Source organism: Callorhinus ursinus, unplaced genomic scaffold (assembly GCF_003265705.2).
Source record: "Callorhinus ursinus isolate GAN/ISIS: 27379988/994484 unplaced genomic scaffold, GSC_fseal_2.0 scaffold2, whole genome shotgun sequence".
NCBI classification, from domain to species: Eukaryota; Metazoa; Chordata; class Mammalia; order Carnivora; family Otariidae; genus Callorhinus; species Callorhinus ursinus.
Window position 1 is genome coordinate 42,114,385 of NW_027397064.1, and position 16,735 is coordinate 42,131,119.

The window sequence follows — 16,735 nt, forward strand, 5'->3', positions numbered from 1 at the left end:
AATGTGGAGGCTGTCGGAGGGTCTTCTTTTTCTTCAGTGCTCTGACTTGCAGAGAACTGCTAATGTCAGGACAGATACTTACCTGACGTGTTTGATAGGGAAGGTCAGAAAGATCACTTACATGTGGGAAGTTACTGCTATGGAAGATCTTTTCAGAGTTTATCAAGAAAGACATCTTTGCCCCAACATCTTTTTCCTTACTGCTTTGCCTTTGTCATAGCTTTATCCAAATAACAGTGCCCTCAAATTAAACATTGAAGGGGGAAAGTATTGACGTACTGAAATGACAAATGAAAAATGAATCAAATAAAAAAGAGAGAAGGAATTAGAAAACAGGAGTGGGTATGTTCGGCAGCACTTGGTGCTTTAAGTCTGCCTGCTTCTCTGTTCTTTCCCTGAATGTCTCTAGAAGGATCACATAAGCCGTTGCATTTTTACATCCAGTGTATAAATGCTGTTCTCTAATGCCATAAGTCAAATTTAATTAAAGAGGATAAATAGCAAGAGAACATGTTATCTTCCAAATAAACCTTTCTGTGATAACATTAACTTTATTTAAAACAAAAAAATACTTATTAGATTTGCAGACTTTGTTCTTGGAGGAAGCCACTTGTCACCTGAAGAAATTAGTCTCCATGAAGAGCAATATGGCTTTGGGGGTGCCTTCTTGGAAGAGCAGCTGTTTAACCTGAGGACTGCCTGATGACCGCCTGTGCATTGACTTCATTCTGGACAAGGAAATGGGTTAAGGGCAAGGGTCCTATTAACTTTGGCCAGAACTGTTCTAGGGAACAGTGGCAAAAGCATTTACAATGGGAAGGAGTCATACTAGAAAGGAAAACTGAACTATATTGAAGATAACTTTTCATTCTTCGTGAGTTCTGCTACTTATTGTACTATAGGTAGCCATCAAGATTCTGTGAGAGTTGTTACCACTTTCCTTGAATGAAGATTTTCATTAGGAACAGGGGAATCATGTTGATCTTCAAGGAGCCAGTTAACACAAACATCTGCCTTGTCAACACCAGGACGTTAAATCTTCTCTTAACCCTCAGAACTTGTGTCAAAAGACTATACTGCTCTTCCTACATGTTATCAGTATAAGTGCTGGAAGAGATCTGAGATATGCTGGATCAGTGTATCCAAATTATAATCCACAGGATGCTAATGAGTGCTAGTCAGTAAAGGGATTCTGAGGTCATCTAAGATTGAGACAAAGTTAAACAAATGTAAGACTTCTCAGAGCCATTAACAATACTAATGCACATTGTGAATCTCCTAAAGAGAAATTGTGTGCAGCAGTTTCTGACTTAATTTGACCACAGAACCCTTTTTCATGAGATTAATACTCCTTAGAACAATTTGGAAAATGCTAATGATGGCAGGATTGAGGTTTGGGGAGGTTAAATAACTTGTCCATACCTGCAAAGCTATTGGAGGTAGCGCTGGGACTAGAACTCCAATCCTAGCGTTTCCTACAACTCAGGGTTGTAGGAAACAACCTTCAGAGGTGAGCCTGGAGACCATCTCCCTACAGCCTTGGGTTTCACCATATTGGTGACTTTTTTATTTTTTAATAACAGACAATTAGCTCTTTGATAACTATGATAGAGAAGCATTTCCTAAGGTTATATTTTAAAGCTTGGTAAGATTTTTATAGACATGTATAAAAATTAGAAATGAGAATTCTGTAGTTTCTGTATGTTGAAATTGAAGACATTTAACTTTTTGTGACATTTTGAGTTGACTGGTCCATTTTTTAAAATTGAGTTATATATATTTGTAACAGTTTCCTACAAAACAGATTTGTGATCTTTCTTCAGAGAACAAATCCTTTTTTTCTTGATTCTCCAGAGTGATATGAGGGACAGACTATGAACTTTGACCCTGGGGAAAGAAGGCCAAAACATAAGCGCTGAGAAAAGATGTGAACACAGCAAAACAATCCAAGGGTTAAGATGTGCTAAATTGATTCACTTTAAGAAACACAAACATAAAAAAAAGTCTTTTTTTGCTGTGGTGGGTTTTTTATGCCTCTATTCTTTAAGAATGAGGACTCTCCTTTTACTAGAAGAAGGGATACGGAGGAAGGACACATAGAGAATTTAGGAGCTGCTTTCCTGAGCCAAGTTCAGTAGAGTGTTTCTGAATTGTTGAATAAGAGCATGGTTACCATTTGGAACTTTCTATGTTGATTTTCACATGATATTTCCTCTTTGAAACAGTGTGTCAGTGTTTTACAAGTTTCTCTTTTGGCCAGGTACCTTTTAATATTAGGAGCTTTGCAATTTTTTGTGAAAGGCACGAAATTCAATCTGTGCTTTCACATAGACTGATTTCAAATACCAAAGAATCTTCCATTCAAATTTATGATGATTGTGATGATGATGTTTTATAAGTATAAAATGGTTCTAATGTCATTTTTGTTATAGTTTAATCGGATTTTTTTATAATTTATTGCTGATATAAATGTATCAGATGTATTCATGCTTGTGATCACCACATTCACCTCCCAGGAGGCCATTTTTGACAGAATGTGTGTGTGAATAACATGTGAACAGTCAGCTGGAGTTCCCAGGGTCTGTCCCAGCCAGACCCCCTAGGGCTTACCTATGCCGGGTTGAAGAGGTGCTGACTACAGAAGGAAGCAGCACCTCATGGGTCAAGCTAACCATCACAATGGAAGGAAAAGAACAAGATTGTTCTGGGATACTGTTTTTCATGTTTATTTTTAGAGGAAATCATGGATTTGTCAGTTTCTGTTATGTGAGAACTGTGAGAAGCTGAACAATTACAAGCATTACTTGTAATACATTTGGTGTGTTTCTGTTGTGTTCATTTGATTTGGGGTTTATTATAGTGCTTTATCACAGTTCTAATCCCCATGATGACTCCCATAGGAGACCTTTTTTCTCTTCTTACCCCCCTTCATCTCTCCTTTTCTCCCCCCCCCCCCCCCTTATTTATTTAAAGGCCTTTAAACTGTGTAAATGATCACTCACTAAAATGGCTCTGCCCTTCACAGGTGGTTGAAAGTTGGCCTCGTGCTTCCTATCGCCATAGGTGTGCAATTACGGAGCATAGCTGAACCCTTTGTGTTATTGCCTATGCAAGATGCTTCATAAAAGCTCACTGTTGTTAGCAACTTGGGACTATTTGACACCAAAATGTGTGGGGAGATTTAGCGTAGGTGGCTGTGCTTAAACAATTGTATCATTTAAATGTTATTTTTAAAGGTTTTAAAACACATTTTGCATATCACAAAAAATGCTTTGTGAATTGGTTGTACAATTTGCCAATAATACTAAGGGCTGAATTAGAGGGGAGTGTCCATCTGATGTTTAGGATAATATTTGAATTTATGACCTTTTTTTTTAATCTAGAAATTTAAGAAATTTCAGATTTTAAGAGGCTTGGAATAGATGATGATCAATATATCTAAACATGTGGGTGAATTAAGACCCCTGCAGTTGTGTCAAGAAAAGAAAAAGGATTATTTTGTATGTGATTATTTCCCAGTTAGAGAAGTAGAACTTTTTAAATCAGCTTTTTTTGTCCAGCTGTTATGCATAGCTAATGGATGTAGAATTTTAAAGAAGCATGCCGTAAGACAGAGGTGTTTGTAGGTGACCCCAGGAGTAAGCTGCCTTTGAGAGACCCCCAGTAGGTGATAGGACATTGATGACTTAACCACGTGGGTGTGAATCTTGACCTTATTGATTCAGAACCCTGATTTTTGTCATTGCAGTTAGCCAATTCATATAGTCTATTTAGTGATTCACAGCCAAAAATAAAACCAGCATAAGGATTAAAAACACTTGAATTGCTAAAACCAGCATATTCTCTCCCAAAAGACCCCTATGAGGGGTCAAATGGTGGTCAGAAGGTTGCTTGAGCAGAAAGAGAACAAAGGAAGTTTGTTATATAATTCACATGTTTAATGTCACCAGACCAAAGTCTAATGCAACCCCCTCAGTGGGGCTACCGTTGCTAATGTGATGAGATACTAAATCTGTTGGCAAAGACCACCCTTCCTTTAGGCAGGCCCTACCAGCTTTTCCTTTCTGTGATTGTTGTTTTTGTAATTTTTTTATCATTGACCAACCATTCAGATATGTTGTTTAAATCTGCAGTCTTTCTCTGGCCTACGAGTCTAGTTACCTTTTTCAGGTAACTATGCTTATTTTTGCTATGACCCCTGAATGTGATACCTTAATAGGTCACTGGAGATTTGGGTTGAGTGTATATCTACTAGGATAAATCTTGGAAGACACATTCAGTCGGGTAGCTGCACTTTGTTTCTTGCTTAAGTTGTTTGGGGGAATCTGTTTACTTTTTAGATTTGGTCCATTTTCCAGCAAGGCAGTAATCAAAAGGAGAAAGGGGAGGAGTACCAGGATTTATTAGCCATCTATCAAGTGCTATACTAGGCCCTTTCTGTGCCTCTTCATTTGGACTTCTAATCACTGTTTAGCATTGTTTCCATTTTTCAACTGAGGACAGACTGAGAGAAGGTTGCTAAAGGACATAGTAGCTAAAGTGGTAGAATCAGAATGTGAGCCTTAGTGTGTCAGGGCCTGGGCCTTTGTGTTGCCTTTACTGCCATCTTTAAAAAACAGAGTTAGTCGGGTAAGTGACTCCATGGCTAATCAGCTGAAGAGATGACTACATCTGATGTTAGGCGTGTGCCAACTCTGGGGCAATGGACCAATTCTCCTGCCTTCCATCAACCACAAACCAGTATTTTGTACACTAAAAATAAATGAGAATCAAGTTGATTAGCACTGGTCTACATGTTATTTTTCAAGACCCCCATTGATCTTTTCAGAGAACAAAAAGTTCCTGACCTTTTCAAAATAAAAGTTTACAGTTGAAGAGAATAATATCCTCAGCTGACTATTTGGCAAAGAATAGGGTATGTAACTTGTTAAATGCTTATAAAATTCTTGCTTACATTTTTTGACACCCCTTAGAAGAAAAAGAAATACTGAAACTGTGGAACAAATGTCTTATAACCCCTCCTATCTATGGCTCTTGCACACTATAGAATTGCCTTGGTTACTTGTTATTTTTCCCAGCTCTTCAATTTATATTTTGCTTAATTTTTCCTCTTAACTAAGATCTGCAAGCAACTTAATGATTATAATGCATGTTGGAACTGAATGCTTGCTGGGTGTAGGCAAACATTTGAACCTAGCACTGTAGTTTGGGAGAATGTAGTATTACAGATTTAAATGTTAACAAACTACTAAGAGAGCTAGGGCCTAGTTGGGGAAATGAGACCGCATTCCTCTTGCCATGGGCTGTGTGTCACACAATGATGGCAGTATTTATAGTGTGCGCTGTGTGTCAAGTACCTTATTTAAACGTCAAAACTACCTGTAAGGTAGATATTGTAATCACTGTAATTTTAGAGGAGGGCTCGGAGGCGCAGAGAAGTTATGTATGTAAGTTCTCAATGGCAAAGTGGAGACTCAGATCCAGACGTGGGACTCCAGAACCTGGACTTCACTCCCAGCACTGTAAGGTTCCTGGGTTGCCATCTAACATCTTCCTGGAGCCGCAGTGGGGCAGGTGGTCCTGCATCAGCAACTGGAAGGAGATGCGAGCTGAGTGAGAGTTACACACCCCCTGGACTGGCTCATTTCTCCCCCAGTCTAGACACCAGCGTTTCCAGTTACTCTCGTAAGCCATAGTTTGTCCTGGCGTAAGGCCAATTACTTCCTGATTTGAGAAACCACTCTCCCTTTCTCTCACCCCTTTATTCTGTCCCTGTCTCTCCTCATCTGCTTGGTGGTTTGGAATACTTGAGCCAGGTATTCTTAGAGCTTTGCTGAAATGGCACAGGAGTGTTCTGGGGCTTCAGAAATAGCTTCATCTTGTCCTCATGTACCAGAGGACAGAAGAGCTTCTGAAAGGAAACTCACCTTTTACTTCCCTACAGTCAGCTCTCTTACAACATACCTCTTCTTCACAGAATAGGACAATGTTAGGGTCCAGTCTCACACCGAGATGAGAAAACTGAGGCCCAGCGATCTCCCCAAACTGATCTCTTCCTTTGTTAACTATACTGTCCAGTCCACGAGCCTCATGTGGCTGTTTAAATTTCAGTATGATGAGAAATCTAATTTCTTCAGATGCACTGGCTACAAGTGCTTAACAGCTGCCTCTGGCTAACGGCTACCATACCCGACAGTGGTCCTGGGTACTGAATAGATCTGTCTGCTTGTCTTTCCTGACTCCTGTGACACTGGCCTTTAGAGACCCTGCCAACCTCCCAAGTTTTCTCAACAAGGGTGCCAAACCATGCAGATCATCTCCAGAGTGTAAGGGGTCTGACACTCACAACTAACAGAACACCAGGAGTTTGAAGGTACTGGATTTCTAGGCATCTGGGAGTATCTAGAAATCCTAATGGAAATACAACCACACATATGTATCAGGTACACCTTCAGGCCAGGGCTGCTTTCACACTTGTTCTACCACAACAGAAACATGGAATGGCCTCCCCACCTCCTGGGGTGGGGGAAGGTGCTGGTGGACCTGAGCTTTGGCATCGGGTAGGTTTGAATTTGTGTCATTTGTATCCTGGCTTTGTGATGTTGGTCCCATGAGGTAAGCTCTGTTAGCTGCAGACTCTACCTATTCTAGGAGCTACTCCTATATTGTAAAATGGGGAAAGTGGGGGCACCTGGGTGGCTCAGTCATTAAGCATCTACCTTCAGCTTAGGTCATGGTCCTAGGGTCCTGGGATAGAGCCCCATATCGGGCTCCCTGCTCGGCGGGAAGCCTGCTTCTCCCTCTCCCACTCCCCCTGCTTGTGTTCCTGCTCTCGCTATCTCTCTCCGTGAAATAATAAATAAATCTTAAAAACAATAAATAAAATGGGGAAAGTGCTCTGTATATACCTCACTGGGTTTATTGTTAAGGACAAAAAGAATCTCCTCAGCACACAACCACCACTCAGTAACTGTGGATGTGGTTCTCCTTTTCCAAGATGGACTGCTTAACTCCAGATTGGCTTAGAGGAATACTGCTTAAGTAATGGTCCCCATGGCACCAGCAGCCCCCCGCCCTGCAGTACTGGATAAATGCAAATCAGGGAGGTGCTTAGCCAACCACTTCTGTAGCCCATGGCAAGATTAATAAGCCAGTAAAGCAGCATGTTCTTTCCTATGAATAACTTAGGCTTTTCGTGAGGTTTACTAGCTAGTAGATCTATGTGTATTCTAATCATCTAATATTCTACTTAAGGTTTTGAGTAATAGTTTAATAATTAGCAACTAACCTCTTTGGATCCATACAAGCTCAGCACTCAGCTAATTCACTTTTTCTACAGTCAGAATATGAAATAAGACATGAAGACAGTGATTACATCAGCCCAGGCTTTGTGACAACTCTGGGGATTTCCAGGGAGTCTTCAAGTGGAGTTATGAAATTCTCAAAATTTAATTTGAATCCACTTTAATATTTTTTAAAGGGCACCTGGCTGGCTCAGTCAGTAGAGCATGTGACTCTTGATCTCAGGCTCATGAGTTAAAGCCCCATGTTGGGCGTGGAGCCTTCTTAAAAAGTAAATAATAGAAAATTAAAAAAATAAAATGCCAAATGGTGTTTTGGCGACAGTAAGAAAAAGTCAGGAAGTCCACAAACCCATGAAGGTGTCTGCCCTAAAAGTCTAGAAATTACTGCATTACTGAATCAGCTTTCATGGTAAATGTTCCATAACAAAGGCCTGTTGAATTTGGTCACAGTTTTACAGAGTAAAGGGCTTTTATTTGGTCACATCTTTATCATTTAAGAAATTTTTAAAAATGATATTTATTTTTATTTCAACATGTCAACTGTGCATTTCCAAAACAGCAGGCTTTTCAAAGGAATAAATCAGAACTGTAAACACAAGACACAGTATAAGTTTTTGACTTCCTAGAGTCAGTTCCACAAATCCACATACTGTACATTCATAGGTGAGGTTCAGCCTGTCATCCATTTCTTTATTTCTATAATTACATAAGCATAATAAATACATCTGATTTTAAAGGTCACTTAAAATGAGTCATGATAATTTTTACAGTACAGTACGTTTTCAGTTCAAGTGCAAAAATAACTATTTGCTTAATTCTATTTCTTTCTGTTATTTTATTTTTAAGCTGTGTTTTGTGGCAAAGCTAGACATCCAAGTATAGAATTTCTTCTCCCAGATGCAGTATTGGGCAGAAGTATGGTGTCATGGAGAAGCCCTCAGTTTACAACTCATCCTGTCTAATCAGGGTCAGGAGGTAAGGTGAGTTGTTCATATTTAACTCTGTTCTCTCCTTTCCTCTCTCTTGTGCTCATTCACAGTTATTACACATACCGTAACTGACCTTCATTCAGCTAAAGCAGCATTCCCTTTTCCACAGCCCTCTCCCAAGGCTTCCTCATATCCTCAGCTTTTCATTTTTAGCAGCAGGCTGTATGCGTGAATCACTCAGCCACGGTTCTGACTGTAGCTATGATATTTACAGTAGCATACCCCATCTGATCTGTCCAGTGTCTGACAGTATCTTCATGGAAAAGAATATACTGAGATTTGTTTTTTTAGTCATTGGAAAATATAGTTCTCATCCTTTCCATTCCTGGCTTCCTATTCACCACCTTTTCCCCTCACCAAAAACAAAACAAAAACTTACCCATTGTGTAATTTTTAAAAATTGTATCCCTCTCCCAGGCACTTAAATCTTACACTGTTATTTGTAAATAGTACTGCTTAATTAAAGAAACCCTTAGGAATTCAGTGATTTTTTTTTTTAATTCCATCAACTACTTAGGGCCCAAATCACTATAAAATTGTTAAATAGTGATCAAGGCTATTTACAGTATTAATATTTAGTAAACCCTTGTCTGTCAAGCCATAGGATACTGAATTGGTTGGTTTATTTGAAATATTCCCTCCTCTGGTCTTAAAGCCCATTTAAAACAAAAGGCGTTTTAAAGCTCAGGTTAGTTTGCGGTAGTCAATACGGCTTTTGCTGCTCAAAGAATTGACTATTTTCATTATATACCATATACATATAAAAATATATTTGCTAGAGATATGCCAAGTTTCTGAAGAAACTTTTTCCTTTTTTTTTTTTTTTTAACAAAAGCATATAAGCTAGTAACTTTTATCTGGCTACTTTTTTAAATATGTCATGTAATTTTTTAAATAGTTCTCTTCAAGAGAAACAAAATTATATATTTAATTTCTTCCCAGTTTAAGAACCAAGTAATTAGAATAAATAATCAGAAGAGGGAAATTGTATCAGAATTCACCTTGAAACACTTTCTTTCCCTCCACTTACTTAGTGTAAATGCTGCTTTCAACCCTTACTGCACTGGCAAAGAAGTCCTATAGTCCTTAGCCTAACCAACCGAAGAACTGGAAGTCTTCACCAAACTCCCATTCCCCTTCTGTGATTCCAGTGGGATTATGGAAAGTTTATCTGTTTCTGTCAATATGTACTGTAGCTCCTGTGTATGTGTGTGTGTGTTTCCATGTTGATGAGTTCAGGTATTTAGAAGCGTATATAGTGCTATGCTTCTCAAGGTGAGGCATGTCTTAGGTTCGGGGAGCCTCTCCCTCTGTCCTGGCAGAGGAGCCCAGTTCCATGCAGGGTGTGAGATGAGTGGGAGCCCTCAGTGTCCCCCAGTGGCAGGCTGAGCCTGTTGGTCCTTGCTCTCCTCCACACGCTGGTCCACACTAGGGTGAGTGGGGCTGCTCTGCGTCTGAGATGCTGCTGCTTGAGGGGATGGCTGGTTTCTAGATGGGTCAGAGTGAGTCTCACATGGGACAGGCCGGACTCCACCAGCTAGAGAACTTTCCCGATTCTCACTGGTCCCCTGGAAGGAAAAAAAGAGACGATGTTCTGTAGTCAGGGCTGCTTGCAAATCAACATTTTTTTATATGCCTTCAAGTAAAGATATAAGAAACATGGGGAGATCATCCTGAAGTAACTTCAGGGAACAAATAATAGAGGAATAAAGATAGAATGTCTTACCTTTCATCTCCTTTCCTATATGCAACTGCCAAAGCCGCATGAAAAACACAAACACTTTAAGCAGACGTATCTTGTGGGTAAAGGAACATCACTACCAAAATGCCTGGTACTACTAAGAAAACAATTTACATCAGCAAATATTTACTGAGCCTCCACCATTGTGACAAGTCACTGAGCAAGCAGCATGGAATTGAACAGAATTCAAGAGCTGGAAGCACCTGTCTGACAGAAAGTAAGGAAGGCATTCTCAGCCTCAGAGACAAGGCCAACAAAAGAATGTCCTGAAATTAAGGGTCCTGATGAATACTTGGGATTTAAAGTATACACTACAAGTTAAGACAGAACATCTGTGTAAAAAAGGGAAACAAGCACTTAGGTCACCAATAGTAAGTAACTGTGAGTCCACACATACTCCAGCATATCACCCCTGCCCCCAGCATGTCTGTAAACTGCTACATCGCCACAGTGCTGATTGATACGTATCAGGAAACATGTTTTTTTAAAAACAGATTTTCCTCTGAATTAGTATACATCACTGACCACAAAGAAAAAGTTTTATTTCTGTGATCAATTCTAAAATGTAAAGAAATCTTAATATGATGCCTTATTTGTAAGAATAACTAAGCCATACCAGCCAGTTTTTATTAATCCTGACATGCCAGGAAAAAAAAAATGCAATGATAATATGTAGGCCTAATAGGCTTCCGTGAAAATGAGGATGAGTACCCAAAGTAATGAAAACACTGCTATTCAAGCAGAAGATCTTATCCTTTCTTCTGCTTCACCTCACTGCTTCGCATCCTTTATATGCTCCTTCCACCCCAAGACTCTCCTTTTCTGACTGAGCAGGACATTCATGTGAGTTTATAATCCTGATAAATGAGTAAGATCATGCATAGACCAGGATGCATTATGAGTATGAGAAGACTCAGATTTGGTTTAAATTATAGAAATGTTACATGTTAGTTTACAAAGTCATGATAAATTTAATTAAGGTAGTTCAAATTTTCTAAAAAGGAAATTATCCGAATTACTCTTTATTTTTGTCTTATGTGTTCTCTGAAGCTACTCTAGATATAGAGCTGACATGACTCATCAAGTGAAAGGATATGATTAATATAAACAGGGAAGTAGATTCATTACTTTAGCTGAACTATTCATAGAAGTCACACTTGATCGTTTCCAAAGGCAGTAGATAGCTTTAGTTAACCATTACCCATACTGTTTTATCAATATGATCTGACTTTACTCAGGAGAGACTATATCTCTAGGGATGAGAAAAAAACACAATTTTTCATGTGAGGCCACCAGCAAAACAACACTCCCACTAATCTGAGTATTCCATTAGACTCATACAGTGGCTCAGGGTATTAATTCATCAGATATTTATTGAAGTCCTATTATAAGGTCCTCACTAGAATTTCAGAATTACAGAGATTAATAAATAATGATCTCCCGGGGCAAGAACCATATATTCTCACTGGAACTGGTATCTGTCAACACTGAAATTTTAAAGAAAAGTACAATTCTTGGATTTGTTTTTTCTTTCAAGAAATACCTTCTCTGTGAAGCCTTACTGAGCTCCATAAGGCAGAAATTTTCTCTCTGCAGAACCTTGTATATACCTCTATAATGCACTTGTCAGAGAATACTGAAATTATTTGTCTGCATGGTTTTGCCCAGCAGACCTTCCAGAAATCTTGTTGAGTGAATAACACAGCTGAGCCCACTTAAGGGAGTACCTTTACCTGCAAAGGCTGTATCTCAGGAGCACGGTTGTCTCTTGTTAGCTGCATCATCTCTTTAATTTGGTAGAGTGCATAGACAAAAGTCACCCAGGGAGAGGAGCTGATCCCCCAAGCTGGCTTGTTCACATCCTCCTGTTCTTCCTGGTGCTTGGTTTTTTTGGGCGGAAGTCTGGGCTCAATGCGTGGCATGACATCCTCTGTCTGTTGCTGTACCAAGTCAATGGTTGCTATGGGAACAGGACTAGAGGGAACAGGAATCCTTTCTGCCAGCATTGTCTTGTCTGGAGAGAAAATCATGTTTAAATCATTTTTCAGAGTTTTCTACATATTTAAACAAATAAAAATAAATAAGCAGACAATCCCGTAAGCCCATTCTAGTGTACGTGGCCACATTAGTAAATTACTGTGTATCGAGGGCCTCTTGGTGCAAGTACTGAACAACAGATGTGATGTTTATCTTCCAGGATCTCTTTCTAGGTATTAATAGATATTAATTTATATTTATTTATGAAATGTACTCTTCATTACACTTAGATATAATTTAATCTGTGGGCATGGGTTATCGTGAATGTTGTCTTAGGCCCACTTATAGGACTGAGTTTTGAAAGATAAGCATCAAAACAGTAATAGCTGTTTTTATGGGCCTTTTACTGAAGGCATGGAAAAGAAGTGAGAAAAGTCAGCATTGGTCTTTCTTTCTGTATAACTTGTTAGCATTAAATCTGCCCCTGGGGTTTTCTGTAACAAGCTAGTTTTTCCCTTAACAGAAAAAGGTGCTTGAGGCAAATGCTCCTTAAAGACTAGGACACCAGGGGCACCTGGGTGGCTCAGTCGATTAAGGTTGTGTCTGCCTTCGGTTCAGGTCACGATCCCAGGGTTCCCGCATCAGGCTCCCTGCTCAGCGGGGAGTTTGCTTCTCCCTCTTCTTCTACCCCTTCCCCCTGCTCATGCGTGCTCTCTCTGTCTCTCTCAAATAAATAAAATCTTTAAAAAGAAAAGAAAAATAGGACACCAAAGAAGATGAACCTTGTTCTGGGACCCAAAGCTAAGCAAGACTGGTTGGTTTTCTTCATTAAAAAGAAAAAAGTTGATTCAACTTGTATACTTGTATATTATATTTGATATAACCTCCTTTCTATATGACAATTTTAATGAGGGTCATGCCTGGTTAAGGGAAAACTTCAAATTTAAGTTTTTAGATACTTTTTTCCAAATGAATGTAAAAGTGTAACAATTAATACCACTCCCTATCCCTAGGAGTAAAATTACTGTATAGGTTAAATGTATGTGATTTAAATTTGAAATCCCTTTAGAGTACCAGAGAAATTTAAAACCAGTTCTTCCCATACTACCTTGTACTACAAGACAAAACAAAAACATGAAAACCCCAAGCTACTTAAAATGACCAGCATTCGTTTCAACACAGGAGACAGCTTCTCTCTAGCAGTGGTACACATAAATTCATTGATACACACCACAGAAAATCTAGCCAGGCAGGTCTGTTACCACCTCTGGGTTTCTGAGGGGTACGTATAGAATTCTTCATGGCTTCAACCTTAGGAACCAGTAAGAGAATGGACAGGTTTACCTTCTTCCTCATCTGGCACTGCCAGCCACTGGATCAGGGCAAAAAGCAGGAGGATCACTAGGCAGGCCATGCCGATTCCTCGAAAGGTCGCAGCAGCCCCTGTGGAAACAAACAGAGCACTATACAGAGTAATTCCAGGAAATGCAGATAGCCTTCATCCCAAACTGTCAATGTGCCGAAGTTCAGGGCAAAGGCAGCAGGGCTTGGGATGAACCAGGGAACGATGACTAGTCAGTGGCTTCATACAGTAGACAACAGGCCTGGTAAGTGCCAGGAGCCCCCAGTGCTGGTATTGGATTGGTCATGCATCAGATTTTAAAACTACATTTACAAAGGATTATCTCTCAGTGCCTCTTACCATAAAACTCAGTGGTGCTCTCTTCTTCCTAAAGACCATTTACCTGTTAAACAGCCCTATTATTCAGTAGTTGGAACAGCAGAACTCAGTTAGTGCTATAAATTCAGATACCCTGGGCCCACCTTCCATAGACGACTGAGCAGTCCAGATTCCTTGAGCAGGATAATCTCATCTCCACCCCACCCCTGTATTTCTGACAAGGGAGATCGGACCGGGCAGACAGATTGTGTCATCAGAGCTGCAGTGACATTACCAAAGGCAGCAAATAGCTAGATTTTTCTGAAATAATGATGAATTTTCTTTCCTCTAGCATTATCATCAGCAGGTTTAGGGTACCTTGCTTCAGACCAAAAGCACAGGTGCTTATTCATTTGTTTGGCTCCTTTGAGGTATCTGTGTAGCATCCCATTAGGCTGTTTGTCATAGAAGTGTGCACAGTTACAGGCTGGCTCTAATCATCATAATGACTTAAGCACACTGCTTTACAATTACGACTACCATGAAAGTAAGAAAGATAATATGAATACTGGAGTTTAGCTTCTGGCAATCTTCAGTAATAATTTGAGTGTTTAGTGAGGTGCTGCTGAAAAATTGTATAAGTTCTCAACACAGAAGAAAGGGAAAAGGAGAAAGCCATTCTTACCAAAATAATTGACTAATACGCCTCCGATCATGGCACCACAACCTCTCCCCAGACCCAGGTGAAGGCCCTGCAGGATGCCCTGAGCAGAGGTCCTCAGCTCAGGGGGAACAGCTGCACTGAGGTAAGAAATGCATGCTGCCCAGATGGCTGCGTGCGTCACTCCTGGAGAGGAATAAGAGTGGGAGTGTCTGATGAGCGTTCCTTAGTTTACTCTTTTTTGGAATGCGAAATATTTACTTAATTACACACACATACATGCTAAAGACATATACTTGATTTCTAGTAAAATATGCATAACATAAAATTTACCATCTTAACCATTTTTAAGTGCATGGTTCAGTAGCATTAGGTACATTCAAAGTGGTATGCAACCATTCAACTCCAGAATTTTTTTTTTTATCGTCCCAAACTGAAACTCTGTACCCATTAAACAATAACTCTGCTTAGGCCCTGGAAGCCGCCATCCCACTTTCTGTCTCTGAATCTGACTACTCTGGGTACCTCCTATAAGTGGAACCATTTATCAGTGGAATTGGTACTTGTCCTTTTGTGTTGGCTTATTCTAATGTCCTCAGAGTTCATCCAAGTGGTAGCATGGGTCAGAATTTCCCTTTTTAATATTCTCTTGCATGGAGATAACACATTTTATTCACTCATCTGTTGATGGACATTCCAGTTGTTTCCTCCTTTTGGCTATTGTGAATCCTGCTGCTACGTATATGGGTGTTCAAGGATCTGCTTGAGTCCCTGCTGTCAGTTGTTTGGTGTGTACACCTAGAAGTGGAATTACTAGGTCATAGGGTGATACTATGTTCCACACTTTGAGGAGCTGCCTGCTTCCCACAGTCACTGTACTGCTTTACATTCCCCTGAGAAATGCACAAGAGGCAGTTCCAATTTCTCCACACCCTTCTCAGTACTTGTCATTTTTCATGTTTTTTTATAATAGCATTCCTAACGGGTATGAAGTGGTATCTCATTGTGGTTTTGATTTGTGTTCCTTAATGGCTAGTGATGCTGAAAATCTTTTTATATGTTTACTGGCTATTTGTGTAACTTCTTTGGAGAAATGTCTGTTCAAATCCTTTGCCCACTTTTGAACTGGGTTGTTTGGGGGTTTTTGCTGTTGAGTTGTAGGAGTTCTTTATATATTTTGGGTTTTTAACCCCTTACTGGACACCTATTATGACTTAAGATTATTTCCAATTTTTTCATTATAATTAGCACCATGATTAACATTTCTAGAGATACAGCTTTTTACATATCTGAGATTATTTATTTGGCTATAATTCTACAAATAAAGTTACTGATTCAAAGGATATAATTTTTATGCCTTTTAATATATGGTTCCAATTTGTTTTCCAAAAGAGTGTAGAGACCATTTACAGTGCCTCAATACCCATTTTGTTATATTTTCACCATTTGTTGGGAGGGAGGGAAGGATAAAGGTAACAGATGAAAAATAATTTTGGTATAGTAACTGTGCACTGTCTGAATTTAAATCTTTGTTAGAGTACTGCTTTAAATGTAATAAAAAGATACTGCCACAACAGGTTTTATAGCTAGAAGGGGTTAAGAAATCATCTGGTTCTGCCTAGATTAAGTCATGAGCTTGCTCCCTGAAAAATAATCTCATTTGGAGATAATAGCATCTCATTACCTATGTTTTGGAAAATTAAACTAGAAGATTAATATTCATTTAAGATTTAATCTGACATTAGTTTGCTTCTGACTGAAATGGAATAATGGACTGGATTTGCCCTCCTTCTGAAACAATCAAAAACTGGGCACAATATATGAAACAGTAGTTCCCAAGACACTGGACATCAAAACAAGGACAGTGATCTCTGATTGATGGGGAACAAATGAGGAGCCCTAGCTTACTGCCTGGTTAGAATTTAAAAGCTGCAAGGCATAGCGGGGGAGTCACTGAGTTGAGGAGCAGAAGCCGACAGTCTGGAGAGACCACGGCTGCTAGAGTTCCAGAGAGGGCAGAGTACCAGGGAGGAGAGAGCTTTACAGAGAGATACCATGGGCGTCTGCAGGTGGTCTCCCTCAAGTGCTCAGCAGAGTGCTGCAGCAAAAGCATGGGTACAGACTGTCCACAACCAGGGAAAGAACCATCCAAAAGCATTATAGAAAACAGTACTCAGAACCCACACAGGGCCAGGAAAAGTACCTGTTTCCACCAAACTGGAAAACTCATGATTCTTGGGATTGGAAGAGTACTCAAAAGGGCCTTGTTTTAGTATTATGAAAGAATGAGAATTAGTCTGAACACTGCTTTGGTCCCACCTAAGTAATCTTCACAAGCAAAACCCTAAAGGATCATACTATTTCCAAGTAATTTATCTGTATCCTAGTACAAAGCACAAGAAT

At 39.6% G+C, this 16,735-nt stretch overlaps 2 protein-coding genes across 9 annotated transcripts in view; one reads left to right on the forward strand and one right to left on the reverse strand.

Annotated features, from left to right (window-relative positions):
• The window catches only part of NEMP2 (nuclear envelope integral membrane protein 2), a 144,020-nt gene that overhangs the window by 118,494 nt on the left and 8,791 nt on the right, over positions 1 to 16,735 (forward strand). For 4 of the 6 annotated variants that reach the window (XM_073881213.1, XM_073881196.1, XM_073881203.1 and 1 more), the window contains one exon: positions 580 to 2,814. The exons of 1 other annotated variant lie outside the window; for it this stretch is intronic. In XM_073881213.1, the coding sequence (XP_073737314.1) occupies positions 580 to 703 (124 nt within the window). In that variant the 3' untranslated portion in view covers positions 704 to 2,814. Of the gene's footprint in view, positions 1 to 579; positions 8,285 to 10,053; positions 13,456 to 16,735 lie in introns of those variants that run through there. One more of the 6 variants, XM_025848568.2, reaches the window with a different exon arrangement.
• The window catches only part of MFSD6 (major facilitator superfamily domain containing 6), a 68,982-nt gene continuing 60,049 nt past the window's right edge, over positions 7,803 to 16,735 (reverse strand). For 2 of the 3 annotated variants that reach the window (XM_025848553.2, XM_025848559.2), the window contains exons 4-7: positions 14,357 to 14,518; positions 13,356 to 13,454; positions 11,768 to 12,048; positions 7,803 to 9,861 (exon numbers count right to left, since the gene is read on the reverse strand). In XM_025848553.2, coding sequence (XP_025704338.1) covers positions 9,658 to 9,861; positions 11,768 to 12,048; positions 13,356 to 13,454; positions 14,357 to 14,518 — 746 coding nt within the window. In that variant the 3' untranslated portion in view covers positions 7,803 to 9,657. Of the gene's footprint in view, positions 9,862 to 10,019; positions 10,045 to 11,767; positions 12,049 to 13,355; positions 13,455 to 14,356; positions 14,519 to 16,735 lie in introns of all 3 variants that reach the window. The other variant, XM_073881118.1, reaches the window with a different exon arrangement.